Here is a 27,908-nt window from a genome sequence, read left to right as displayed (position 1 = left end):
TATATATATATATATATATATATATATATATATATCTGTGTTTTATTTTATAAAGAATACCTTACACACACAGGCACACAGTGAACCAAATCAGCCCCTGTGTTATGCCCAGATTGCAATATCCCCCAAAACCAGAGCCCACCGGGGAGGTGGAGTCACACATGCAAAAGCAAAGGGCATTTATTCGGGCTTAAGCTCAGGCTCGCGGACCTCACCAATGCAGTGGATCCGTGCTAAGAGCCCCGAACAAAGGCTGGGTAGGGTTTTTATGGGGTTTGGAAAAGGGGGGTTACAGAAAATTATGCCATAGGCACAGTAATCCAACCATCATCATATAACAGCCTTAGCAACCATTCTAACCATACACATTGTGAAGAGTGTTCATTACTTTTGGCGGAACCCAATCATGACCTTTAGTGTTTCTTTGAAAATAACCAATTACAGGGTGGGCTAAGGACCCCCACGTGGGGTGAGTAACTGGTTATTCTAGCATTAAGCAACAGGTAACTATCTATAGTTTCCATCTCCAGGCCTGTCCTTAGGAATGCTAAGTGTGTTGGCTGGCTACTTCTGACTGGGTGCTGCGAGGGCCGTCGCTTGTTGAGCAGTCTGTGCCCTTTTCCTGCTATTGTCTAATGACTCTGGGAAACCAAAACTTAGGCCTTTAAGCTCAGAGGGGAAACTTAAAGCCTGTCATGGAGTCAGTTTGGTTCAGACCTGTGTCCTTTCACCTGTAGGGTAATATTACCTCCCACTGAGAATCACGTAATAGATTCTCAGTAGAACAGTAGACCTTCCTTTGTAATGTGTCTCTTCTATGTCAAGAATCCTTATTTAGCAGTTACATCAAACAAATAATCCATATCATCTTGTTCATTACTTGTCTCTTCTCCTCTTCAGCTCTTGATGGTGTTGTGTGTTCTTTACTGTTTAATTACATTCTTTCCTTGAATATGTTTTTCATATGGGTTATGAAGGTAATATAATTTCTAAATATGTATATATCTGAAATATATTTTTCACCTGGCAGGTAAAATCTTTGACTGAGTACAGCATTTCTTGGCTTTAGTTATTTTGTCTTTTGTATTCTGTCGCCACCATGCACCAGCTTCGTGTTGCAGGTGTTTGGCTCCATGCCAGTTTGATCCATTTTGCTTGGTAGGTAACTTTTGTTTTGTTTTGGTTTTGGCCAGAAGTTTTTAAGAATTTCTCTATCTCTTTGGTATTGATCACAAAATATACCTAAATGTGTCTTTTGGTATTGCATTTACCTTTATCTTTAATTATCTTTTCAACATGTAGATTTAGGTCTTTCCTCGGGTAGGACAATTTTTCTTCTGTTACTTGAAAGCTTATTCTTCTTGCCTCTTCTTTTATTCCAGTACACCTGTTAGCCCTATGTTATATGTCCTCAATTTATCTATCACCCTTTCCTTCCCTTGTTTTCGTGTCTGTGAATGTGTGCATGTGTGCACTTTGAGATATTTCTTCCTTGGGATCTTCAGACCCAGTGGTCTAACAGTGGCTATGCTGTTCTTTAATTATTTTTCTAATTTAGTTCTAAAATCATAATAGAGTGTTCGTCCCAGCCATGCTTCCCTGTCCTCAAGTACTTACATTGTGTTTTAGCTCTAGTTCTGTCTTCTCGAGTAGTCTGTATCAAGTGCCCATTGTGTTCAAGCATCTTCTCTCTTGTTGGGCTCCTTAAATGCACTGATAATTTGACTTTATCAGGTTATTAGTAGCTTCTTCCTTTTAGGTAAAGGAGGGGCAGTATTAGGTGGCTAACTAATCCCTTTACTAATCATTACTTCATACCCCAGTCTCTAGGCAGGCTGCCTGGGCTTAATTGACTTAAATTGTTCAACACACCTGAGCTACTATCTTCAAGATGATTCATTTGATTTTAATTTTGAAATTTTGCCTACCATTTTTCATCAGGAGGGGCAAGTTTTTATATTAGTTGGTCCTTGAACAACCCAAGGGTCCATGGCGTACCAACTCCCTGCATAGTCAAAAATCCTCATATAACTTTTGACTCCCTAAAACTTTGCTAATAGCCTCCTGTTGATCAGAGGTCTGACTGATAACATAAATAGCCAACCAGCACATGTTTTGTATATTCTATGAATAATAAAGTAAACTAGGGAAAACGTTATTAAGAATATAGTAAGGATGAGAAAATACAGGGCTGTGCTATATTTGTCAAAAAAATCCAAGTGTAAGTAGACTTGTGCCCTTCCAACCTGTGTTAAAAGTTAACTGTACTGATATTTAAAAACCAAGGGGCTTTTGTATTCCTTTATAAGAATACAGTGAGTAGATTTAACTCAGAAAACAGTAGCCCTTACTACAGATCTCAGTGTAGAGAAGATGTTTCATACCATTGTTACTACATTCTGATGTCTTAGCAAAAATGTGTGCATGGGAAGTTAAGACTATTATGGGGACAGACACAGAGACCAAGCTCACAGGGACTCTGCAGGTGCGGCCCGAGCCCGAGGACTCCGGGCTCCTTCTGACCAGCGAGCAGGCAAGCGGGAGGGACGGAGGCGGGGTGGGGCGGTCGGTGTGAAAAGGCTACAAAGTGATACAGGGAGCGGCCTTCTCCTGGGACGTAGGACGACGTTTGTTATTTTGAGGGCGCGGTTTAGGGGTGTAGGGGAGTGTCAAGGGGGCAGCCATTGTGTGGAGGACAAAGTATGCAAACTGTGTCACACACAACCATTAGCAAGGGACGGGACCTCGTCTTCTCATTTGTTCTGTCCTCGCCCCTGAGGACAGTCACGTAGCCCTCAGCGCAGGCCCAGAAGGTAGACTCCGGGTCAGGATGGAGGGGCTGAGGCTGAACTCAGGTGCAATAAGACACTAAAAACAGGGAAGTTCCCTCCAGGCCCAAGTTTCTTACAGTTCGCACTTAACAATTTTAAGAATCCTTGGTGTAAGCAATCAGCACATACTAACAATAAAAATAAGCATTATTTAATGACAGTCTGCCAGTATCTGTGGATATGGGAGTTTTTATTTTCATCCATGTTTGAAAGTTCTGGTCTTCATTTTAAATCTCACAAAAATAACACCGTGGGAATCGATTTACAGCACAGAGCCAGAAACACAGATAGGTTAGAAGATCTCTTATGTTTCATTTGTACTAAATATATTGTGAACTAAGAGCAAAAAAAAAAAAAAAAAAGATTTGTGTAAAACTGCCAGCCCATTACTGGTGAGTCTCATCAAACACGAAGCACATAAGCTTTTTCTCTTTGTGAAGGGGGAAAATACGAACAACCTGTGACTATATGATGACCATGGGTCTGGGCTCCAAAAATCTGGACCATGCAGACATCACCAAGCATCCAAGGGTGTGTGACAAGATTGTAGTGCACGCCAGTGGATTGCCGGAGCTGACGAGGAAAGTTGTATTGGTGATGACCCTGCAGGAGAACCACAGAGCCCCGCCACCTGGGTGTCCCTCTCTGCCCCGGTGTCTGAGCCTCTCGCTGCCCAGGTCCTTGCCTCTCTGCAGTAAACCTGAAATCCACATGGATTCTGCAACTGCAAGTCAGCTGCTGTTTTCTGTCCTCTGTCCTCTGTCTCTCCATATGTTTCTCTTGCTCACTCCCCACTCCACCTCTTTGAAATTAGCAGTTGAAAACTGCCTGCTGCACTCACTCAGCACCTCACCTGCTGTGAGCCTGCCTCCAGGCTCTGAGTGAGGAGTAATTCAGTGAGCTCCCCTTTGGACAACCTCCATTAGCACATTAGTTAAAGGAAAAGGAAGCCTTGGTGCCTGCCTTGGGGTACAACTCTCACTTGTGTCACAGGCTCCTGCCTGCCAGGTGGCCCTAGCTCCCTCCTCCTCACCCTCCAAAGCTTTAGGCTTTGATCTTTGGCTTCTCTTTTTTCTGAGGAGGCTGAACTGTAGGAGTCATGCACTGCATCCACCTTTCCTCCATTCTGCCTTCTCAGTCTCCATCCCCTGTACATAATCGTTATTAACGATCCATTCTTCTATTTTATTTTTTTAATGTTTATTTATTTTTGAGAGAAAGAGAGACAGAGGGCAAGTGGAGGAGGGGCAGAGAGAGAGGGAGACACAGACTCTGAAGCAGGCTCCAGGCTCCGAGCTGTCAGCACAGAGCCCGATGCAGGGCTCGAACTCAAGAACTGCCAGATCATGTACCTGAGCTGGATGGGGTGATGCAGCCACCCATGCGCCCCATTAACAGTCCATTCTTCTCAAAACAGGATAAAACTTTGCCCCTTGGGGGCCATGAAAAGCAAAGCCCTCTCCCCACTTGTGGGGAGAAGCACTGGGTGTTTAAATGGAAACCAATTTGACAATAAACTATTATAAACTTTTTTTAAAAAAGCCTTTTTGCCTGTCTGACCCCCCGAAGGCATTTGAGTTTGTGTCTGAATAACAAAGATCTGAGAAATCAATGAAAGAAGCCCAGTTGCGTTTATGATAAGGAGAGGGAGTCTAAACACACCATAAACAGACAGGCTTGCAGTCCCGTCCCCCAGGATGTAATGGACTCTAATCAGAGGCTCCTGGAGAGTAAAACTTAACTATAAAAATGTAATGCTTGTGCAAACCTTACAGAAGCCAAACCTGTACTGTTTATTTTGTATTTTTATTTCAGTCATTTTTAGTCTGTACTAGTAATTACAGAGTGCTAGGCAGAACATTAGCTGAATTCAGTCAAAGTTTTAAACCAGAAGGTGAATGAATTCAGGCCAATCACGGCCAATCACGTAGATTCATCCTGACTTTCCCTGTAAGAGCTCCCACTACAGAGGTACTTACCTGCGACTTTAATTCTCACAAAAACCTTCTACAGTAAATATTACCATTATATGTGTTTTACTGAGGAAGAAGCTGGAGATTAGTGAGATTCGAAAACACAACTTATAAACGAACACCAGCTCAAGTCCAGGTCTGTCCTGGCCTAGTCACAGCTAAGATTCTCTGCTGCCCCTGCATGCGTGGGTAATGTCAGAATTCATGAAAAAGTAGAGTAGATTTGCACTGTCACATCGAAATTATGATGGCAAGAATGGTCGGGTTGCACACCACTCAGGAAAGCACAATCTGCCACTGTGTTTATATAACTCTCTTGAAAGAATTTTCCATGAATATCAATGACTAAAGTGCTTGCCATTTAAAATTTGAATGAATAGTTTCCATTTTTAATAAGTTTCTTTATACCTGTTTAAAATAGTTTACTTGCAGGGTTTCTGACTTTCCTTGTCTCTGCGTATTTTTTTCTAGGGTCAACGTCTTTTTGAAAAGTTGCTCCAACTGACTTCGCAAAACATCGAAATCAAGCTAGTGAGTGACGTAACAGCTGACTCAAAGGTATTAGAAGCCTTGAGATTAAAGGGTAAGGCCAAGGTTGCTATGCTACTCTACCCCTAGGGATTCTGCTAAGATATCTTTCATTTCGCTTAAAATAATACATGATTTTTTTATACTCAACACATTGCATGTATTACACTTATTTCTCCTTTGAAAAATAGCCCGATTAAAGTCTTTAAATGAGAGAACTAATTAATCAATACTACTGGGAGTTTTTAAACAGTGCTGTTGCATATTAGTTTATGCAAAATAATCCCCTGGCCATTAAATGATAATTAACTAGAAAGAAGAATCTTTCCCTCTCCAAATACTTTCATCATGTGATTAAAGAGCCACTTCTCATTTGAACAAACGCTGGATTATGGTTTTCTCTTGTCCTTCAAATGGAAGTCTTCTTCATGGCACATCTTCTTTAAAATAGTATAGTCCAACGTAGGAGTCTATGAAACCAGCCTGACTCACAGCTTCTGAGATAATTCTACAGCGAACATCATTCATAGGCCGCTTTGCAGTTTGTCTCAAAATTCCACAAAGATCGGGAATCCTTTTGAAATAGCTTTCTTCATTTTGCTCTGTCTTCGCTAACTGAACTGTCGCTTCCAAATCGTTTTTATGGCTTTATAAAAATTTTGGCCCTAAATTTACTCTTTGAACTGTAACGCTTTGGACAGAAATGGTGGGTGTGAGCCACTGAAAATGCTTGAGCTGCCCGGCGGCCCCTGGAGAGGACAAAGCGTTGGCCCCAGGGAGTGCCCGTGAGTGGCAGTGTCACCTGATGGCATCGTATCTCATGTGTGCTCCTCAACAGGCTGGGCATTTTTGCTTGTTGTCTTCCCCAAACTGTTTAGTGAAAACACCTTCTGGAAAATACAGTGGACTGTGAAGCAGAGGGTGAGCCCAAGTGGGCTTTCCTTCTGCAGGAGAAAACCTGGAAGTGATAAAGCCTTATTTTTAATTTATATTGTAGTTAATTAACACACAGTGCAATATTGGTTTCAGGAGTAGAATTCAATGACTCATCACTTACATACAGCACCCAGCACTCATCCCAACAAGTGCCCTCCTCACTGCCCAGCCCCTATCTAGCCCCTCCCTCCAGCAACCCTCAATTTGCTATCATTAAGAGTGTCTTGTGCCTTGTTTCCCTCTCTTTTCTCTCCCCATATGCTCATCTGTTGTGTTTCTTCAATTCCTCATATGAGTGAAATCATAATGGTATTTGTCTTTCCCTGATTGAGTTATTTCGCTTAGCATAATACCTTCTGGCTCCATCCATGTCATTGCAAATGGCAAGATTCATTCTTTTTGGTGGCTGAATAATATGCCATTGTGTGTGTATCCATTCATCTGTCAACGGACATTTGGACTCTCTCCATTTGGCTATTATTGATAATGATAAAACTGGGGCGCATCTATCTCTTTGACTCTGTGTTTTTGTATCCTTTGGGTAAATACCTAATAGTGCAATTGCTGAATCTCAGGGTTCTTCTATTTTTAGGTTTTTGAGGACCCTCCATACTCTTCTCCAGAGTGGCTGCATCAGTGTTTATTCCCACCAGCCGTGCAAGATGGTTCCCCTTTCTCCACATCCTTGCCAACACCTGTTGTTTCTTGTGCTATTGATTTTAGCCACTCTGACAGGTGTGAGGTGGCATCTCAGCCTGGTTTTGATCTGTAGTTCCCTGATGATGAGTGATGTTGAGCATCTTTTCATGTGTCCGTTAGCCATCGGATGTCTTCTTTGGAAAATTGTCTACTCATGTCTTCTCCCATTTCTTAAGTGGGTTATTTGGTTTTTGGGTGTTGAGTTTGATAAGTTCTTTGTAGATTTTTGATTCTAACCCATTATCAAGTATGTCATCTGCAAATTGATGTCTTCATGGGCTTTCATCTTTGGTTTTTGTTATTGCATTTTATCAGCTCATAACCTTGGCCCGAGGATTAGTCTGAAAGTGACATGTTCATAGCAAACGGGCATCCCGAGTGAGATGGCTCCTCACTGTCTGATGCCTCACAGGCAATCTAATGTGATGTGAGACTGTCACCAAATCCTGCTTGTCCCTCCGTACCTGCCTTCACAGGGCGTGTGTCCCCGGACACCTTCTGTCGCTGTGGTGGGCAGTCAGGGAATGTTTCTTTCATGTCTCCTCTCCCTGTTCATGCCTCCCAGCCAGTGCCCTGGAAGCCCCCACCCCCAAACCCATGATGCTGGTAAAATCACAGCAATGTGGTTTTATACTGTGAGCACAATGTTTATTTCTGGCTGTGTTTGTTAGCCATGAGCAAAATATTATTTCTCAGTCATACTACTGTTTTTTTTTAAGGGTTTATTTTTTTGGAACAGTTTTAGGTTTACAACAACTTTGAGAGGAGGGTACAAAGATTTCCCACATACCCCCTGCCCCAGCACACGCACAGCCTCCCCAGCACCTACCTCGCTCAGCGGGGGGGGGCATTTGTTACCACGGATGAGCCGACATTGACATGTCACCCTCATCCGAACCCATTGTTTACCTTAGGAATCACTCTTGGTATTTTACATTCTCTGGGTTTGGACTCTTATATGATGATGTATCTCTATCATCAGGACATCATACAGAATATTTTAATGCCCCTGAAGATCCTGTGTGCTCTGCCCATCGATCTTCCTACCCACTGTGTTTTTAATCCTTATATTCTAGAGTTCTTGTTGCAGTGAAATTTATAATTAAGAATAACTGTTTTTTAATTGTTTGTCTTTCAAAACCATAGCAATTCAGTGTGCTTCCTATAATAGGACTAAAATATTTGCCTTAGTAGCCTACCAAAAATTAAAAATAAAACGTTAAGCCAGAAAATATAAATTTCCTTTTGGGAAAAACCAGGCTATTGCCTGCCTATTCACTATTGGATGATAACTATGTAAGAGAATGACTCATGAGATAAAAGTTATTAAGGATTAAAATGAGTGATCAAGAAATAAAGTCCACAGTTTTTAAAAGAAAGAAAGACGGGAAAGATAAAAGAAAAAAGAAAAGAAAGGAAAAGAAAAGAGAAAAAAAAGCACTTGAGACCATGAGGATCTGAATCTCCTTCTCAGGCTCATTGGTACTATTTTCTGTTGTTGGCTTTCCAAATATCTGAAAGATAGTTGTGGTTTCCCAAATATAGCATGCTTTTCCAGGGCTCTAGTTTCCTTCTGCTTGAAATACCCTCTCTCCCCTTATTGATTTGCAAGCTCCTGTTCATCGCTCAAGGTCCATTTTCAGCCTTCCTCTCTTTTCCCCAGTTGGCCTTACCATCTTCTTTTCTTCCATTGTTCACTCATTACTTGTTCGACAGCCATCTCTTGAACATCTGACAGGTACCTCCTCTAGGCTTCAAAGATAGAAACTTGATGAAGGCGTGAGCCTTCCCCTGACTTCAGAGAGTTTGTGACTTGCTAGAACACACTGACATTAGTGAAATAAAATGATCCAGGAATTCTTGAAACATCTATGCAGAGTCCAATTTATCTGAATCATTTTTTGGATCTGAGTCATGGATGCCTGTGTTTTCCACCCAACACGTCTCTACCGTCAAGATGCAGGTGGTGCTCTAAGTTTAGAAACAGACTCCCTACTATTGTCTCTTCTCTCTAAGCAAGCTTCCGTTCGCTTGTTTTGGAACCTTACCAGAAAATATCAAAAGAAGATATTCTGACAGTAACCAAGCCTCACAATCTTTCCTCAAAGAGGCCTTAAGTGGTTTGTTGACTGAATATTGAGAAACTGCAGAAGCTCTGTCATGCCCCTGGGAATAACAGCCAAGACAGGAAGTGACAACTCGGTCACAACTGTCACCCTGTCTACTGTGATCATAAGATGCATACCAACGTCAGAGTAGTGAAAATGTGAAGACTGCATGCTTCAGAATGAGTGACATGTAGTAATGAGGGTTACTTTAAAATTCAGCAATAAATTTCAGAATTCAACTTAGAAACCTTAGCTTTACTACTTAATTAACTTAAAGGAAAGCCGATCACTCCTAATACCATACCAAGGGAGGTAGATTCTAACCCCACCTCTTGTAACAGAACTTCTTTGTGGTGCAGTAACCATCCTCCAAACATAAAGGCAGAGAATTCAGGCCCTGCACGTTCTTAGGGGACATGGGGATATCTTAAATAGAACTCGTGATGGCGAATGCATTAAGTGACAGGAAATGAATGAACAAAAGAAAAAAACCCTGCTGTATTCCCTGAAATGGGAAAGAGGTTATGCAAATCGGGCTTTTCTATGAAAGTTCTATGGGAAAACAATGTCATAAAATCAGAAGCTCAAAATACACTGGAGAAGAGACAGTGTCCTGGGGTCGACTGGGAAGAAATCAGAAACCATATCCAAGGTAAACAGCATGATGGGTTTGCAACCCAGTGAAAGGAGGGATGGGCATCCTGACAGCTTCGTTTCAAAAAGGAGAGGAATGGAAAACACTCCTAACTTGTAGGTTAAACTCCGTCACTGGATGCTGCTTGGCCTTCGTCCTAGAGCTTGGGGGTCCCCCAGCTAGACCTGCACACTGTGCCCCTCTCTTCTGACAGTGCAGCTCAGAAGAAACAGTGTTGCTCCTCAGCCGATGTTTCCAGCTCTCAGTCTGTTAGAATCAAACCTGCCTTGCTCTCTCAATTCCTTCTTTAGTGCCTGTTCAGACATAGGGGAGATCAAACCTGGGGGCGGACCATGCTGCTTGGAGGCGCAGGTGACATCCCTAGGAGCTAATGATGGAACTTCTTTATGGAGTCGTATGTTGTTTAGCCAGAGCATTAATGTGTCAGAATTTCTTTCCCCTTTGGTTTTCTTGGATGGATGGATGGATGGATGACAGATATGTAGATTTGCAAATCTCAGCCATAGCATTAATGTGTCAGAATTTCTTTCCTTTTTGGTTTCTTTAGATATATGGATGGATAGATAGATAGATAGATAGATAGATAGATAGATAGATGAAAACGTAGATGGATGGATAGATGGACAGATAGATCTTCACATCTTCTCTGAGATTTAAAGAGTTAAAGTTCTAGCTTTCATTTCTATTACTCTTTGGCCCTCTGTCCTCCACCTCCACTCATTCATTCCTTTCCAGAACAAATCCATACATTTGCTGGGTTACTGGTTCAAACACAGTCTGTGGTTTGAGTACAGCTAAGCCCAGGGGTCCCTCATTACCACTGTCCACCAACCAAGTGAACTAATTAGAGCCTCACCCATGTTGGTGAGCAGACAAGACCAACAGGATCCTAATGAGCACTGGTTGGTTGGCCATCTTCAGCTCACCCTGGCATCCCATCCACAAAGCATTGAACAAAGAGTAAATGTTTAATTGGCACTTTCTTGTGACTAAGTCTTATTCACTTAAATCAGAATTTTGATGCTTGAAATAAGACTAAAACCCTCTCACTCTTCTTAGTAACAACTCCCTACCGGGTGCCTGGGTGGCTCAGTTGGTTAAGTGTCCAACTTCGGCTCAGGTCATGATCTCACAGTTTGTGGGTTTGAGCCCCACATTGGCCTCTGTGCTGACAGCTCAGAGCCTGGAACCTGCTTCAGATTCTTTGTCTCCCTCCCTCTTTGCCCCTCCCCCACTGTGCTCTGCCTCTGTCTCCTGAAAATAAATAAATGTAGAAAAAAAATTTTAATTAAAAAAATAACAACTCCCTCTTTAATAGAGTATCAGTTGTATTTTATTTCTGTGTGGCTGTTTAATAACCTCTTTTAGAACAGGAATAAAAATAAGCGGTTATACATATTCAGCATATTTACACATTTCAAAAGTGTTCAGATTTGGAGCAGGCAAGCTTTTCTATTGTAACTAGTCTCATAAAACTCCAAAATATTTCTTGTAAAAGAGAATATTGTTCTAAGCAATAGAAAATCCTTCCATTTCAGATTTTTAAGTACGTACAATGTGGAGGTTTATTCCAAATCAGAAGAGTAGCAAATAACTTTGATATTAAACATGTCATTCCCTTAATGTCTGATTTTAATTTTGAATTATCTGCTCAAGATATTAGAAAAAAATATTACCATAAAATAGCCAAATAGTTGATAGAACTGTATGTGGGTGATTCTATTTACTTTTCTAGAGCCGTGAATGATGGCTATGGAGAAATTTCATAAACTTACAGGTGCAGATCTCCACATTTTAAATATTGTCTAAGTAGTACCTGTTTCTTATTACCCATCAGTGTGTTCATAAATTCTTTATAATGCAAAGCTTGACCTTTAGAGAAAAAATAGGCAAAGATTTCTATTTGCCATTGGAAAACTACTTCTTTTTTCCCCCTCCAGCTTTATTGAGGTATACTCAACAAATATAATTGTATATATTTAAATTCTACAGTATGATGATTTGATATACATCCTTCAGGATGTGATTACCACATTCAGGTTGATTAACTCATCCATCACCTCACACAGTTACCTTTAGTTTTCCTTTCTGTGATGAGAATCAACTTAAGACCTACTCTCTTAGTAAATTTCAAGAATACATGACACTATTGACTGCCGTTACCATGCTGTGTGTTAGGTTCCCAGACCCCAGAATCTATTTCTTTTATAACTAAGAGTCTTTGCCTTCTGACCAGCATCTCCCCGTCTTGCCCATCTGCCTGGTAGCTGTGATTCCACTCTCTCTTTCTGTGACCTTGACTTGTAAACTTTTTTTTAGATTCCACATGTAAGTGAGATAACACAGTATTTTTGTGTTTGGCTTATTTCACTTAAAATAGCGCCCTCTAGTTCATCCGTGTTGTTGCAGATACCAAGATTTCATTCTTTGTTGTGGCTGAATACTATGTGTGTGTGTGTGTGTGTGTGTGTGTGTGTGTGTGTGTGTGTACACCACCTCTTTATTCATCTTTGACAGATTGATAGATTGTTTGCATATCTTCACTATTTGAATAACCCTGCAGTGAACACAAACATCATATCTCTTTGAGGTATTCATTTTGTTTCTTTTGGATATATTCCCAGAGTGGGATTAGGCAGATCATACGGTAGTGTATTTTTATTTTTTATTTTTTTGGAATCTTCATGGTGTTTTCCCAGGGGCTGAACCAGTTCACAACAGTGTACAAGGGTTCCTTTTTCTTCACATCCTTGCTGACACTCATTATTTCTTATCTTTTTCATAAAAGCCATTCTAACAGGCATCTGGTGATAAATCCTTGTAATTTTGATTCGTGTTCTGATCACCAGTGATGTTAAGAGCTTTGTCACAGTACCCGTTGGCCATTTGTATGTCATCTTAGGAAAAATGTTTACTCAGGTCCATTGTCCTTTTTTTAATCGGTTTTTTTTTTACAGGTGAGTTGTATAACATCTCCATGTATTTTAGATATTAGCCCCCTTACCATATAGAGGGTTTGGAAATACTTTCTTCCATTCTCTAGGTGGCCTTTTCATTTTGTTTATTCTTTCCTTTGCTGTGCAGAGCTTTTTAGTTTGAGGTAGCCGTACTTGATTATTTTTGCCTTTTGGTGTCATATCCGAAATATCATTGCCCAGACCAGTGTCAAGAAGATTTTCTCCCCTGTGTTTTCTTCCTGGAGTTTTATGGTTGCAGGTCTTACCTTTAAATCTTTAATCCATTTTGAGCTAATTTTTGTGAGTGATGTAAGTTAAGATGGGGTTCAGTTTCATTCTTTTGATAATACTTGGCTTTAAATTTATTTATTTTGGCCACATTATTAAAAACAGGAGAGGGGTATATTGTTTTCATTCTCTCAGATTCTAAATGTGGTCCTTTCTGTTGCTAATTTGAATTCAAGAAAGCTGTACTCATTTGCATTAATAATCCATATTATTAGTGTCATGCTCATGGATTAGGCTGAGCAAAACCTACAGGGAATACGTATTCCCAAATCGGAGTAAAGGGGTATGTGTAAATTTTAAATTTAAATACAAGCTGCCCCACTTTCCAAGTTGGAAATTTTACAAGGTGACTTCTGAACTGCTCATTCCAAATACACGTAGCACAACTTGAGACTTTTATGCTTCTCACGGCTTTTATACTTTGGTCTTAGTGATTCATGATATTTCCCAAATCTGATTCCACTAGTAAGGTATGATTATATGTGTTTATTTAAGATTGTAGGGGTTGGGGCGACTGGGTGACTCAGTTGGTTAAGTGGCCGACTCTTGATTTTAACTCCGGTCATGATCTCTCGGTTTGGTTCATGAGTTAGAGCACCGCACTGGGCTCTGCGTTCACTGCACAAAGCCTGCTTTGGATCCTCTATCTCCCGCTTTCTGGCCCTCTCCTACTCATTCTCTCTCTCTCTCTCTCTTTCTCAAAAATAAATAAACGTTAAAAAAATTTTAAAGATTGTATGGGTTAATCTAAGGTGACATTAACAAGTATATTTTAGTAATTTCCCCAAAGTAAACTTTATATTCTTCTGGCGATCGTTCCCACCATTTGAGAAGCTGCCGTTATTAAAGATAAGGTCTTTTGTTTTCCAAGTGAAGGGTTAGACTATTCTGGGGACCGTCAGGACTGACTGTCCGGGGGTTCTCTGGCCCGGTGTCTGCTCTGGTGGTGGCCCAGACAAAAGTCCAGGTGCCCTCGCCATCACCCAGGCATACCTTCCGTCCAGCTATGCTCTTTTCACACCTTCTCAAAGTAGATGCCACCTGGGCTCATGCTTGAGTGCATGAAGGCTGTCCCTTTGTTTGACTCTATTCATCGCAAGGATTCCTGTCTCCTCCCCTGCTTCACAGAATACCCAATCTTTGGCTGCCAGGCGTTCGGACACATTGTACTTTAACTATCATTAGAATAGCAATAAGTACAGCATTCAGAAGCATGGACTTTGGTGTCATGTGGCCTTGTGTGAAAATTCTGGACCTGTCATTTGCTGTAGGATGCAAGCTTGGGCAAGTCACTCTGACCCCCGGTGTCTTTTTCAGTACAATGGGGGATAATAATAACTCCTTGAGGGTTATGGGAATTCGATTGGATAATGTGTGAAAGTCATTTGGTGGAAGTGCCTAACTCATAATAAACTCTTAATAAATGACATCCACTATAGCCACTGTCTCTTAGCCAGGTGTGTTACTTTGTGTGTGGGCTGTCAGCCACTCTTAGTCCAGATTGAATTCATTTCTGCCCCTAGAGCATGTACTCGGCCCTGTGGTTTTCAAGGAAAGGAAGGCCTGGTTCTAAACACATTAGAGTTCATCTTTGGGAATGCGTCTGACCCATGCGCCTTCATGGCTTTGCACTCACTCTAGCTGGCGTTCGTTCGTGAAAGAATTTTCCAGCTGGCAACACCACTGCAGCTCCATCTGTATTTTCCATCCATGTTCTAAGATCCACCCAGATTAGTTTGCAACTCAGTGTTTAAACTCTCGCAGGGGTTCATCTGGCATGTTTATTATAGTATGTCATCCACTTGTGCTAAATTGGAGGCTCTTGGGCTAGAGGTTTTATTTTTGTTCCTTAATACATAAGAATTTTGTCAGGGATGGCATTTTGATATTCAGCCTTGTGACATTATAGAAGTAGGGAGAATTTTATTTGTGCAGTCTAGTGATGACCTTAGGCATTTCTGTCCCAGTGACATAGAATTTGGAGAGGGTGTCCTTTAAGAAGTGAAGAGAAAGACAGGAGTAAATATAAATAAAGGAATAAATAAAAAATGTTCCTGAGAGCCTCGTGATTCGTGGGGACCCCATGACCATCATGTGTAGCACCAGGTTTCCTATTTAGGGTGCCTGTGTGGGGCCTTCACCCAGCTTCCTTGCCGGTTGGCCTCCCCCTGACTTTGTGTCGGAAGCAGCCATGTGGAGTGTGGTCACCGCAAGCATCGGTGAGTGACGTCTCTTGCTTCTGGCAATCGGTGTCTACTTTCAAGTTCAATGTCCTAATTAGATCTGCTTTTTTAATCAACACCCTAAAAGTTAGCACGAATGAGGATGCACAGCTGTCTCTGTTGTTTCCAGCACACTGCTCAGCTCGAACCTACAAAACTTCCCAAAATTTCTGTGCCCTTTTTCTTTTCCATCATATTTTACCTTATCCTTTTTATTTTAAACCACTTTTTCTCATCCCGTGGTGATTCTACTAACTTCCTCTTCCCTCAGTTTCCTTCAGGACTGCCAGCCAGATCTTTTCCTCTCCCTAAGTTTGCGTCTCTCTCTGTAGATACATTCTACCTTCTGTAAATAAACATGCTCAAGTCAGCTGGGGGGAAAGGAAAAAGAACCCAGGACATCCACCTCAGATCCCCCCCTGTCTGCTGCCCTGCTCCTTCCTCCCCTTTTCTCCATAATCCTTTATGCATTCTGTCTGTCTCTCCGCCCTGCCCCCATGCAGCCCTCCAGCCACAGCCTGGCTTCTGACCCCTACTCCACTGAAACTCCCTTGTCATGACCTCACTGGAGACATGTAGGCTTTACGCTGCTTGACTTTCTGCAGTTTTGAACACCAGGCACCACTGTTTTCTCTTCCTTGGAACAGTGTGTCCCTGATTCTTATGGCCCCATTCACCCGACACTTTCCACTTCTGTCCAGCTATTCATTCCCAGTCTCCTCTGCTGATCTCAGTACTCTTGCCATTCCTTACAATTGAGCCTCCCCTGTTCCCTTCCTTTACCTCTCCCTTCCCACCGACCGCACTCCTCCCATGCTGACTGCTCCCCAGCCTGTGTCCCCATCCATCACCTGCATGCCGAAGGTCCACATACAGTGGTTTCTTTGCCGCAGGCTCACAACATGCAGCATCACACTTAGTGCGTCTACTCGGATATTTGTGAGATACTTGAGAAGCAACTCCTCCAAAGCAATTTTTTTTAATGTTTTTTTATTTATTTTTGAGAGAGAGACAGATAATGAGTTGGGGAGGGACAGAGAAGGAGACGCAGAATCTGAAGCAGTTCCAGGCTCTGAGCTGAGCATTTGCAGGCTTGGGTTTGGGTTTGCTTTCATACACTACAAGGCATTGAACCCACCTCAGTCTAATGGCCTCCTGGAATAATTAATTTAGTGGAATGATGCTCCTAAAAATCAGCAAATTCCACTGCCTTGCCCTAACATTTGTTAGTCCATCACCTACAGCAATGTGTTCCATCAGGGCTCATAGGCCATCGATGGTGTGTTATATGATTTTAGGTCTTCCTGGAATTTTTAAAATGCATTCTTTTAATATATGTTGGCATAAGATAACTAGCACATTAGACCCATTATTTTATGGTTGTTAAGTGCTTAAAGCATAGCCAGGTTAAAACAAAATAATGACAATTAGGAGCACCTGGGTGGCTCAGTCTGTTAAGCGTCCGACTTCAGCTCAGGTCATGATCTCACGATTCATGAGTTCGAGCCTCATGTCGGACTCTGTGCTGACAGCTGGGAGCTTCGGATTACGTGTCTCCCTGTCTCTCTGCCCCTCCCCCACTCGCACTCTGTGTCTCTCTCTCTCTCTCTCTCTCTCTCTCTCTCACTCTAAGATAAATAAACATTAAAAAAATTTTTTTAATAATGACAAGTTTTATTTTAATATAGTTAAGTAAATAACAGCTCAGGTGAAAGACAGTCTTGCTTAAGAAGACAATCTAGAATTTAACAGCTTAGAAAAGACAATCCAAACCCTTTATCAGGGTTTCTCCAAAGGCCTATCTCGTAGGCCTTCTGCCAGGGCCATGCCTGGGCCCTTTGTCTCCCAGGTTCTCTCTTGTAGGGCATTCACCACCCTTCCAGGCCCATTTCTGCTTCTAAACTTCACTCCCACAGAGGGCAAGATGGAGACCTGATGCCTGGCACATGTAGGCGATAAATCAGTGTTTTTTTGATAAACAGCCAAAGCTTTGTCTGTGAGGAGCATCACATAGCACAACTTTCAGATTTTCCAAATTTCCATTTAAGTTTTGAATTTCGTATTCTATTTTTCTGTGGAAGAGACTATGCACTGTGGTAAGTTGCTATATTTAAAATCAGAAGATTTAGATGAGGCTGAACAATGTTGTCTGACAGGATAAAGACTTGGAGGGGCATGACTTTCTCTGTATTAAGAAAACTGTATTAAAAAGGAATTTCTCTATATTTAAAGCCAACGATGGCTCTCAAACGTTATGCTAATTAGTAGATGCTGGTATAAGCATTTTGAAAATATGAAATGCTATAGAAATGCTAATTTCCATGGAAATTTACATAGTACCTTTCTTGTGATAGAAAACAGTAAAATGGCCTTTGAAGGATGGATCTAATTCAAACACTTTGATGTGTATTTCTCTTTTTTTAATAAACTCCTGTGGAAATCAGAGATAGGAACGTTATTTTGAATGTTCTTTTCCATCTAGTCATTTGCCCAGTTGGAGGGTGGGATAGAGATTCATAACTAGAAGAGCATGTGTGGTTGGCTAAGGTGTTCAAAGCTCTTCATCCACTCCGTAAGGCTAACTAACCCAAACAGGCAAAGGCATTATGGGATTTCCTTCTCAGTGAAAAGTGGAGTATTACTGTTTGACTACCCTGCCCATATGATTTTGTGGACTATTTTTAGCTTTCCTTGGAAGAGGGTTTGAGGAGGGCCAGAGATACATGATCTTGTTCAATTATTAAGGAAACTAATAAGTTACGGTTCCGCTTAAAGAAAGGGTAGATGCTGGGGCACCTGGGTGGCTCAGTCAGTGAAGCGTCCAACTTCAGCTCAGGTCATGATCTCATGGTTCATGGGTTTGAGCCCTGCTCTGTGCTGACAGCTCAGAGCCTGGAACCTGCTTTGGATTCTGTATCTCCCTCTTTCTCTGACCCTCCCCTGTTCACGCTGTCTCTCTCTCTCTCAAAAATAAATAAAACATTTAAAAAAATAAAGGAGAGATGCAAAATAACTATATAACAAAATGTAAAATAACTAATAAATGTAAAGTAATTGGATAGAACTAAAATGGTTTCATGAGTACCTTAATACTATCCTAGTATAGTATACTATAATACTATAATTATAATACTATATTACTAGTTATAACAACTTGAGAAAATAAGAAGGCCAGAGGTCCTGGGTGTCATGGTGGGATTTGTGCCAATGGATCACCATAGCCTCACCAGAGACAGGACTCCCCTGGATGTGATCTAGCTCCAGCCAGCCCATGACACTCCAAGCCTGTCCCCTTCAGCCCTAGCCACTGCTCGGAGTTAGGTTCACAAAGATGGTATGCAAATGTGTAGCACAGTTCCTGAAATTAGAACCAGGTGGGGTGACTAGACAATGGGATAGCCACATGATGGAATGAATGCCAGTCATCCTCCCCAAATCATGTTGAGGGCAAAGAGCCACTGACCTGGGTAAAATGGTGAGAATAGAGTGCTAAGTGAAAAGCAGCAGTCTACAAAACTGAAGCTGCTGTATTATTTCATTTTCATTCAACAATAATCTAATATTATACAAGTGAAAAGATTTATGCTGAAGTGTTAGTACAGGTTCCCCATGAGCAGAGACATGACAGGTGGTGGGTGGGGTCCTTTCTATGAAAGTGTCGGTGAAAGGCTCAGATTCTGGGGCTGGGAATATGTCCCTGGCTCTACCACTCAGGTGACTTCTGTGAGTTAGTGAGCCCCTGAAAGCCTGTCTCCCGACTTCTACAATGGGTCAGTGATAGAAACTATTGTATAGGGCTGCTTTGAACAGTAACGAGATAATCCATATAAAGTCTTTTACATAGCACCTGGCACACAACGGTATTGATAAACATTTTTCAGAGAAAAATGTCAGCACATTTCATGAAGGGAGAAACGCTGTCAAGGAAGGAAAGGAAGGAAGGAGGTAAGAGGAGGGGGAGTTAGTTGACTCTGTCAATGCTGCCCTGAGCCACAAGCCTTCAGTGGGACCTGCGGGGTGAGGGGCTAGGGAGCTGCACCGCAAGAGGGCCTAGGGCCAGACACCCTGCTCCACAGGAGGCCTGGGCCCTATAGAACCCACTCCCCATCCCCACCCCCTAGTCTCCCAGGGAAATCCCCGCCCTTACATCCTGAAGGGCGTCTCAGCTAAAAATGCCAACACCTTTATAAATATTGGATGAGAATGAGTTAAACTACCAGTGGGGGCTAAGTCTTCCCTGCGGTTCTGAGGAGGAGGTGGCAGAGACAGATTTAACTCATCCTGACAGGCTCCGTAATGGGTCTGGGCTTCTTCCTGACACTGGGCTCCAGCTCTCCCCAAGGACCCCTCTGCACTGAGCCCCACAGGGGTGCTACGTAGGTGTCAGTTCACTTGAGGCCCATACAGTCAACAAAGAGACTGGGAAGGAATCTAATTATTCACAGAGCAAAGCTGATGAGCAGGCAGATGCCAGCCTGGGAACGGGTAGACTCCGCCGTGCCCCCATAAGTGAATTTCCTATAATTATGCCTGAGTGAAGACTGTGGAGGCTGCAGCTTGGGGACGGCATTATGGAAAGAGCTTCTGTAACACCTTGACTCCGGTTTTACTCCATTTCCCCAAATGCAAATTATGCTTATCTTTCAAATTAACCTTCTCTGAAAAGCTTCTGCTTTTTTTCTTTTCCTAATCCACACGAGTCCTAGAACAATTGGTCATAATAATAAACTTGTTCATAAGTCGACTGGAGTTTCATGTGATTCGTTCAAAATTGTATAATAACTTAGTAACATTGGGGAATTAATACGGGGTTAATTAAGCTTCTGAGTTCCATTTGAATTTCTGAGTTTGGTATTCATAGTATTCTGATTCAGAAACTCAGCGAGAGCTTTCTTTTCTTATTGGTTCTCACTGAGATCACGGTTGGGATGAATCAGAAGTTTATATGCATCCAACATGTCAATGACCACCTACGGAGGCAAAATAAGAAGGTGAGGTCTTGACTTCTATAATCTCAAAACAATCATTAACTATCCAGAATTTCCAGTAGCTCTTCTGATGCCTTTACACCCTAATGGCCAGTAGAAATCACAACTTGGTCATACTTTTCCCTCAGTAGTCTCTAAGCCCGTGGTTCTGTAAAAGGCTTATGCCTTTTACTTACGTCTTTACAGCCAAGGCATGACTGAGTGACTCTATTCTTACCAGCTCCAGCCCCCAGTGAGCGTCCTGTGAGTGAATTCCTATCAGTTTCTAGTCTTTATCTCATATGCTATAATTCAGCTTCATTAGACCCTCCTTTGTTCTGTCTCCTGGTTGTCCCTGTGTGTCTCTTGTTCCTATGATCAGGGACCACGTCTACCAGGATCACATCTGCCACATCATGGGTACCTCCTATGTAGCTCCTCTTCAGGGATACATTGTCATCCCAAAGTGCAGGTTAGGGGGTGCAGATGCAGTGTACCCCCCGATTTCCCATGCTATCCTAAAGTATAGGTGTTTTCTGCATCCCCACACAGCCGACCATGACTAACATACCATGTCAAATAATACGTGCATGAATTTCATCCCAAATGGAAAATATATTCATTCTGATTTTGTTGTGAGACCAGGAAAATGGTCTAGGAAACAACTTGGTTGCTTTGAAGCACAGAGAAGAGCTGCCCCTGGGCCTCCTCAGTCCCACTGTGACCAGGACATGGAAACACCAGCTGTCATTCCAAAAAGTCATGGTTTTGAGGAACTCATTAGTTTTATGATCCAAGAAATGCATGGGATGTGAATAGACACTCGGGTTACAATCAAAAGCTCTATTGAATCTTGAACAGAATAATGTTAGGAAGGGCTAAACTACTCTTTTGTCAGTGATGCCTCAGAAGGATGCCCCAAGAACTCTGACCTGCGCCCCTGACTTATGACTTCATGGGCGGCAGAGAGGCCTTTATCTGTGAAAGGTCCAGAATGGACAAAAGCTGACCCAGAACACTTCCAAAGCCCACGTCCCCCTTCCATCGTCTCTCCTACAGTCCCCTGAGCCAGAGGACACCTGGTTGGCTGGATTGAATTCAGTGCTGTGTATCCACAGCTCCCAGTGCTCAGTGAGTGTTTACGGATTTGAGTTTCCGGACAAAACTGGATTTTAGCTCTCTTAAACGGAGAGTGAGTGCCTCTGGGAATAAACATCTCTTCCCGAATTATGCATTTCTTTGCCCTCTGATTCAGCTCTAAGGTCTTCTATTCTTCTTGTCTTCATGGCTGCAGTTAAAATCCACCTTGTTTTAATTGCTCTTTAGAAGAAACTGAGAATGTCATTCATTTCTGAATTCCAGAAAGAAGTTGTGCACACTGCAGGCCCCTTCTCTGACCAACTTGGTCCCAAACTTTCCTTGAGCCTCCTTTTCCCACCTGAGGCTCTACCCTGCCCCCACTCTCTGCCCCGTCACCCTGCCCCATCTTTACAGTCTCAGAGTCACTAGCAGGGCCCTGGCCCATGTTCAGTGTGTGCCAGTCCATCATGTGACCCAGCAAGCTGGCTGTTTGGCCACCTTGGATGCCTCTTTTTCCTCTTTTTCAATGTTACAGGGTTCTGGTTAGTCATTCCAATAAAATTGCTTGAGAAGCCATTTTTGTCACATTTATGTTGATTCCTTGCTGGGCAAAGGGGTGTTAAATGATCTTTTATGAAGCTAAAGAGAGAGAATCCAGTAATAAAAACCTGCTTGTAATCTCCAAGACGTGGGGAACATATTCTACTGAAGAATTGCTGGAAAACCTCCAGATTAGGGGGCATAGTAAGACTTACTAAAAGTCCTATCACATAGCCAAACACTAGCCATTTTAAAAAATGATATTTTCAGCACATTGACAGTATAATTGCAGTTAATAGTAGTAGTTGCAACTGGCAGTCAGGTGTTTTATACACTTTTATACAAGAGAAATGTTAGTATTATTTCCATTTTAGACATAAGGAAACTGAGGCATAGAAAAGAGAAATCATGAGCCTAAGTTTCCATTTTAAAAAAAGATATCTGTTGTGATAGTTCTTGGCAGAATGCCCCATGCATGTGATTTGAGTCAGTATTTTTGCATCTTTATAAATTATGCATCTAGCAGAGACCTTGGATGATGAGAAGAACATCCATGCTCTTCTGTTTAACTCCTCTCCTTCTTAAGTGAAATGCAAAGAAAAAAAATTCTGAAATTGTGGTAGTATTGCTGTGCATAAAACATAGCTATTGTACAGTATCTGTTTTGGAATTTAGCAAAGCGTGATTCATTGTTCTCAGCAAGAGCACTGAAGAATAAGGCCAGCACCATGCCTGGTCCTAGGCACAGGTGTACTTTGTGATGAAATAAGACTCCAATTTGGGCTATACCTCTAGGGCTGTGGGAAAGTCGCCCTGTCAGTCATTCATCTATCCATTCATTCTGTTAACAGACATTTATTGTGCTCTTCCAATGCCCTAGTGGTGAAGCACTGATAGAAATGACTCCATCTGATTTGGATCTTTAAAAACTCTTTTTGGCTGTTGTCAGGAGAAGAGATTGGAAAGTTGAGTCAGGGAAACCAGTTGGCAAGGCTGTTGGCTCGCCCCCAGGCAAGAGATAGAGGTGGCCTGGCCTAGGGAAGGTAGACAGAAATGAGCATGTTCAAAAATGTATTTTGGAGATAGGACTGGCAGACCTTGATTATGTATTGCCTGTGGGAATGGTTGGGGGAAAGAGACAAAGCAAGGATGACCCCCAGCAGTTTAGTCTGAGCAGCTGAGTGGAGGATGTTTCATTTACGGAGATGGAAAGGCTAATGGAGAAACTGGCGTGGCATTTGGGGAAGATAAAGAGCTCTGTTGTGGGCATAGCAAACTCTGTTTTGTGCCTATTAAGTATGCCAGTAGAGAGATTGATTTAGGCCTGACCTCTCCTAGAAGTCTGAAACGCTAAGAAGAGTCAGGCCTGCACATAGGATTTGGGGAATCATCAGCTTAGAGATGGCATTTACAGCCATGGAGCTGGATGCAGTCCTCATGGGAATGGGTACAGCTATAGAATGGGGCCCAGCACCAAGGGCTTTTCAACATTTAGAGGCTTTATAGAAATAGAGAAACTCGTAAGGGAGACTGAGAAGGAGGAATACCCGAAGTAGGAAAAAGGAGGAGAGAAAGTTTTTGTCTGCTTGCTGAGGAGGAGAGATGGAGCCACTGGCTCTGGGAACAGAGTTCTTTGGTGGACTTCATAGAGCAGCGTCAGCCAGACTGAAGTGGACTGAGAAATGAGCGGTTAGGTGACGAGGTAGAGGTGAGTATTGATACCTCATTCCAAACATTCTGCTTTGAAGAGAAACAAAGAAATAGAATGTCAGCCATGGCAGGAGATAGAAACCAAACTTCTTAGAGAAACAAGGCTTGTCTGGTAGCACAGAGTTTTCATAAGAGGCTTGTGATTATAATTTTAAACTCAAAGGGATCAACTGTGACTCTGAGATTCTCTCCAGCAGCCTTTAGCTGGAAGGATAGGGAAGCACAGGGTTGAACTCCCCTGCATTGAGATTTTACCATGGAAATGGTGCAGAAAGAGAGAGATGACCGTGAACCAAACTTGATAAAGCAGGAACTCACCCCAAGACGTATGCGATGGACACACAGAAAGGGGAAGTTTAGTTACTTAGAAATCTCACTGAGGCCAAAGTAGGCACATGACACAAGCGAGCTAGAAGGAGAGGAAGTAGAGTTCAGAAACTGAGTCTTAAAATCACCATTTCTGATGTGCAGTTACTGAAGATTAGGTTTTGGAGTGATGAGGGTCCAGAGAAAGCTGGCCAAGAAAGAATTCCTGAGATGCCTTTAATGCAAAAAGGTGATTTTATTAAAGCGCAGGGACAGGCCCGGTGGGCAGAAAGAACTGCACTGGGGTTGTGAAGAGCTACTGGTTATATACTATGGAGTTGGGGGAGATGAAGTCAAGAGGAAGTTTCTTAAAGTGATTTGCATATGCTAAAGAAGACTCACAGATTACTGGAGGCCTAGTTATGGTCAAACTTAGGTTGTTTTTCCCTCTAGCAAAGCACTATCATTAAGACAGTAGGGAGTTCCTGGAGATTAGGCTATTGATAAGATTGCCTTTTTCTTGTAATTTACTAAGATATTTGTAAGCCTGATGGAAACTCTGTCCTTGCCTTTGCTTTGGGCAGCCAGGAGTGCCTGAAGAGTATCACACACACCCCACCTGGGTGGGGTGTGGGGGAGGTTGTTCAGCTTGCCTTACGCTCCTTCATCGCTGGTAATAAGATCTAGACTGTGATGGGGGTGGGTTACTAATAAGAAAAGGAGGGAAAGATCAGTGGGTGTTTCTGAGCAGAGTAGCTGAGTGGCTAGCATGTGGAGTGGGTTCTCCTTATCCTTGTGTTTGTGGGAATCAGTAACAGTCATTCAGAAAATGTGGGAGGAATAGAGAAGGCAGTTGACTATAGTCTTTAATGAACGATCAACACCCAGGAGGTTGACAAAGGATAGCAGTCAAGCACTAGTGATGGGGGACATACCCAGATGTCATGGATGTCATTGTGGCTTGGGATTTTGAGAGATGAAGGAATAGTAGTTTGGAAGTGCAAATGGGAGCAAGGAGATCACTCACCTCACTTTGTAGCCCATAGGTACTGGGAGTATAAGAGATAGGACAGCTTCCCCAGGAAAGGGTCTGAAAATGGATTAATGGCCTCAGAATCACTGAGAAGGACTTCAGTGGAATGGCTTGTTTCAGACTGATCCACCAGCAAAAGACTATAAAGGCTGCATAAGGTACAGTCACACAAAAGAAGACCATTAGAATCTATCAGAGAGCACTTAAAGCCTCCAGTCCTTGTATGGCCTAGATCTGACCTACAGAGGACTTGTCAGGATGGGCCCTGTATTCACTGCCATCTTTTATTTGGAGGAATTTCTCATCTCAGGGACTAGAGGTCAGGCAGAAAGCAGAAGCCTCAACTTTGCTAGCATATGACTGGACTGAGAAGACAAAAACTGGAATTTTGCATAAAGCCCATGATGCAATCAGAAATTACCAGGCAAGTCACAGGAACAAATAACAGAGCCAACAGAAGAAAGTCATTAGAAACAAATCTACAGAGATCCAGATATTGGAGAGGGACGTTGACATCACAAGTAATTAGTGTGTTTAAGAAAATAGATAACAGGGTGGAGATTTTCACCAAGGAAATAGAATCTATTTAAAAAATCAACTGGGAATTCTGGAATTGAGAAATAGGAAAGCTGTAATGTAGAATTCCATGGAAAGGTTTAATTGCAGATTAGATACACAGAAGGGGGTTTAATGGATTGTTAGTCAGTAGAATGTATCCATAGAGGTAAATCACAGAGAAGAAAAGGTAGGAAAACACAGAGAGATCTTAAGAAACATAGGGAATATGGTTAAGAAATCACATTAGTGTGGTTGGCACAGAAGAACTATAAATAAAAGGAAAAGAAAAGAAGTAATATTTGAAGAGATGCTGTTTATAACATTTTCAAATGAACAAAAAGCATCAAGGTAATCTACAAGCACCAAGAAAGATAAATGCAAAGAGAAGCATATGTAATCATATCATAGAAAAACTGATGGAAACCAAAGATAAAGAGAAAAAGCTTTTTAAAACACCAGGGGCAAAAGACATGTTACATCTAAAGGAACAACAGTGAAATGGATAATTGACTTTTCAACAGAACTTACTGAAGCCAGAAGACAATGAAATGGCATCTATAAAGATTGAAAGAAAATATGTGCTAACTTGGAATTCTGTGCCCAGAAACCATGGCCTTCAGAACTGAAGGCAAAATTAACATGTGTTCATACAGTCACAAACTGAGAGAATTTGTTGGCAGAAAATTTGTTTTTAAAAACCAATAATAAGGTGAATTTTTAATCAGAAGGAGACTGATTCTAAGTGTTTGCAAAGTTGGGAAGGAAGGAATGAAAATGTTGGGAAGGGTAAATAAGTGGGCAAGTAAAAATTAATATTGACCACATAGAACAATAGTAGTCATGTCTTCTGGGATTGAAAATACGTGTAGAATGAAAACAGCACAAAAAGTAACAGGGAATAAATGGAGTTAAAATGCACAAGGTCTTAACATTGTCCAGGGTGTTGCAAAAATAGCAATTTCAGGCAATCTATAGTAGTTCAGGGACACACTTTCCTATAATCCCTAAAAGGACAGGTTGGATAAGTTGAAAACTAATTGCAAGGTGATGTGTTAAATCCAAATATATTAGTAATTATATTAACTGTAATTTGTTTAAATCGTGCTCCTAAAAGACAATACTTATCAGGTTAGATTAAAAGGAGATTGCTTAAAAGAGATCGATTTTATATATCAGGACACAGAAATCTATATCCAACTGGGAGACAGAAGTCACACAGCAACTTGAAATGAGGGAAGTGCAGTCTAAAGAATTATTTCCCTCTGATTGAGAAGTGACTCGAAGGTATAAGCTAACTCAATGTGTTATCCTAGGGGTGAAAGAGAACACCAGAGGCTGGGGTTCAGACACACTGAAAACCATGCGGTTATCCAGCCACACTGGATAACAGAGAAGTTCTGGCTTGTTTGTCTGTAGTCACTGGGCAAGTAGAAAGCAGGCTCCAGAGTGCAGGTGGGCTGCATTGGTGCCCTGCTATGTGGGCCTGCAGAGGGAAGGGGGGCTGAGGATGAGTCTTCTTCATGGAAAAAATACAAGACACCCATAGTGTACAGTATAGTGTATAGTCTAGTCTAGTCCAGTCTAGTATAAGTGTGTCCCCACACACACTTGTGTGGGGACACACTTATACTAAAAAAAAATTTATTTGTTGTTTATAATAAACTCAGATGTACCTGGGAGACTTGTGTTGTTTTTCTAAATCTTTCAGGTTGGATTGTAAGATGTGGGGAAGGTGTAGGTGAGCTGCAGCAGGTCGCTAGGCACACAAGCAAGCCGAGGAAATGGGGGCTCGGGGGCAGGCAGGAACTCTGGGACGTCGTGTCCGTGTGGCTACAAGGTCACCGAGGGACAATGAATCCTACGTGGACAGCTGGGGCAGAGCACCACCAGCATCCTCGAATCCATACACGGCTGTCCCACAGCAGCTAGACATGGCAGGACAGCCACCCCTCATGCACGGTCCCTTCAATGCCACTGCTCTGGATCCGTACCCCCCGCCCACTGTGCAAGCGGAATTCTTCAAGGAACTCCCTGAATTGTAACTGACCAAGTGCTAAAAAATGAATTTGGAGCCGAGATCCAATAAATTGATAACCAGTACATGAAGCCTTATTCTTTCCCGTGCTGACCACAGAAAACGTTTTTCTTTACCCACTGTCTAAGGTCTCCTTCCTTTGATGTTCAATATGAATCAAGTCAAGTTAATCATGCACCATTTCCAGAGTAAATGACAGATGACACTAGCTTAGGTAATTTTATCAGGATCATGGAATTTGGTAACGCAACTACTCTGCTCCCTTGTTGTTTTTATTTTTGTCATTTTAAACAAACCAAGGAGTAAACCAAACCAAGGATGTAAAAGATCTATATAATGAAAACTATAGAAAACCTATGAAAGAGATTGAAGAAGACACCAAGAAATGGAAAAATATTCCCTGTTCATGAATTAGAAGAGTAAACATTGTGAAAATGTCATTACTACCCAAAGCAATCTACACATTCAATGCAATCCCCATC

At 42.0% G+C, this 27,908-nt stretch overlaps 1 protein-coding gene across 1 annotated transcript in view; it reads left to right on the top strand.

Annotated features, from left to right (window-relative positions):
• PLD5 (phospholipase D family member 5) overlaps positions 1-27,908 on the top strand; it is a 327,662-nt gene that overhangs the window by 172,314 nt on the left and 127,440 nt on the right. Inside the window, exon 4 of the mRNA XM_029934829.1 lies at positions 5,276-5,387. Within this exon, the coding sequence (XP_029790689.1) occupies positions 5,276-5,387 (112 nt within the window). The remainder of the gene's footprint in view (positions 1-5,275; positions 5,388-27,908) is intronic.

Source organism: Suricata suricatta, chromosome 3 (genome assembly GCF_006229205.1).
Source record: "Suricata suricatta isolate VVHF042 chromosome 3, meerkat_22Aug2017_6uvM2_HiC, whole genome shotgun sequence".
Classification (NCBI taxonomy): domain Eukaryota; kingdom Metazoa; phylum Chordata; class Mammalia; order Carnivora; family Herpestidae; genus Suricata; species Suricata suricatta.
The sequence above is the reverse complement of the archived record's forward strand: the minus strand, read 5'-3'. Positions and strand labels throughout refer to the sequence as shown.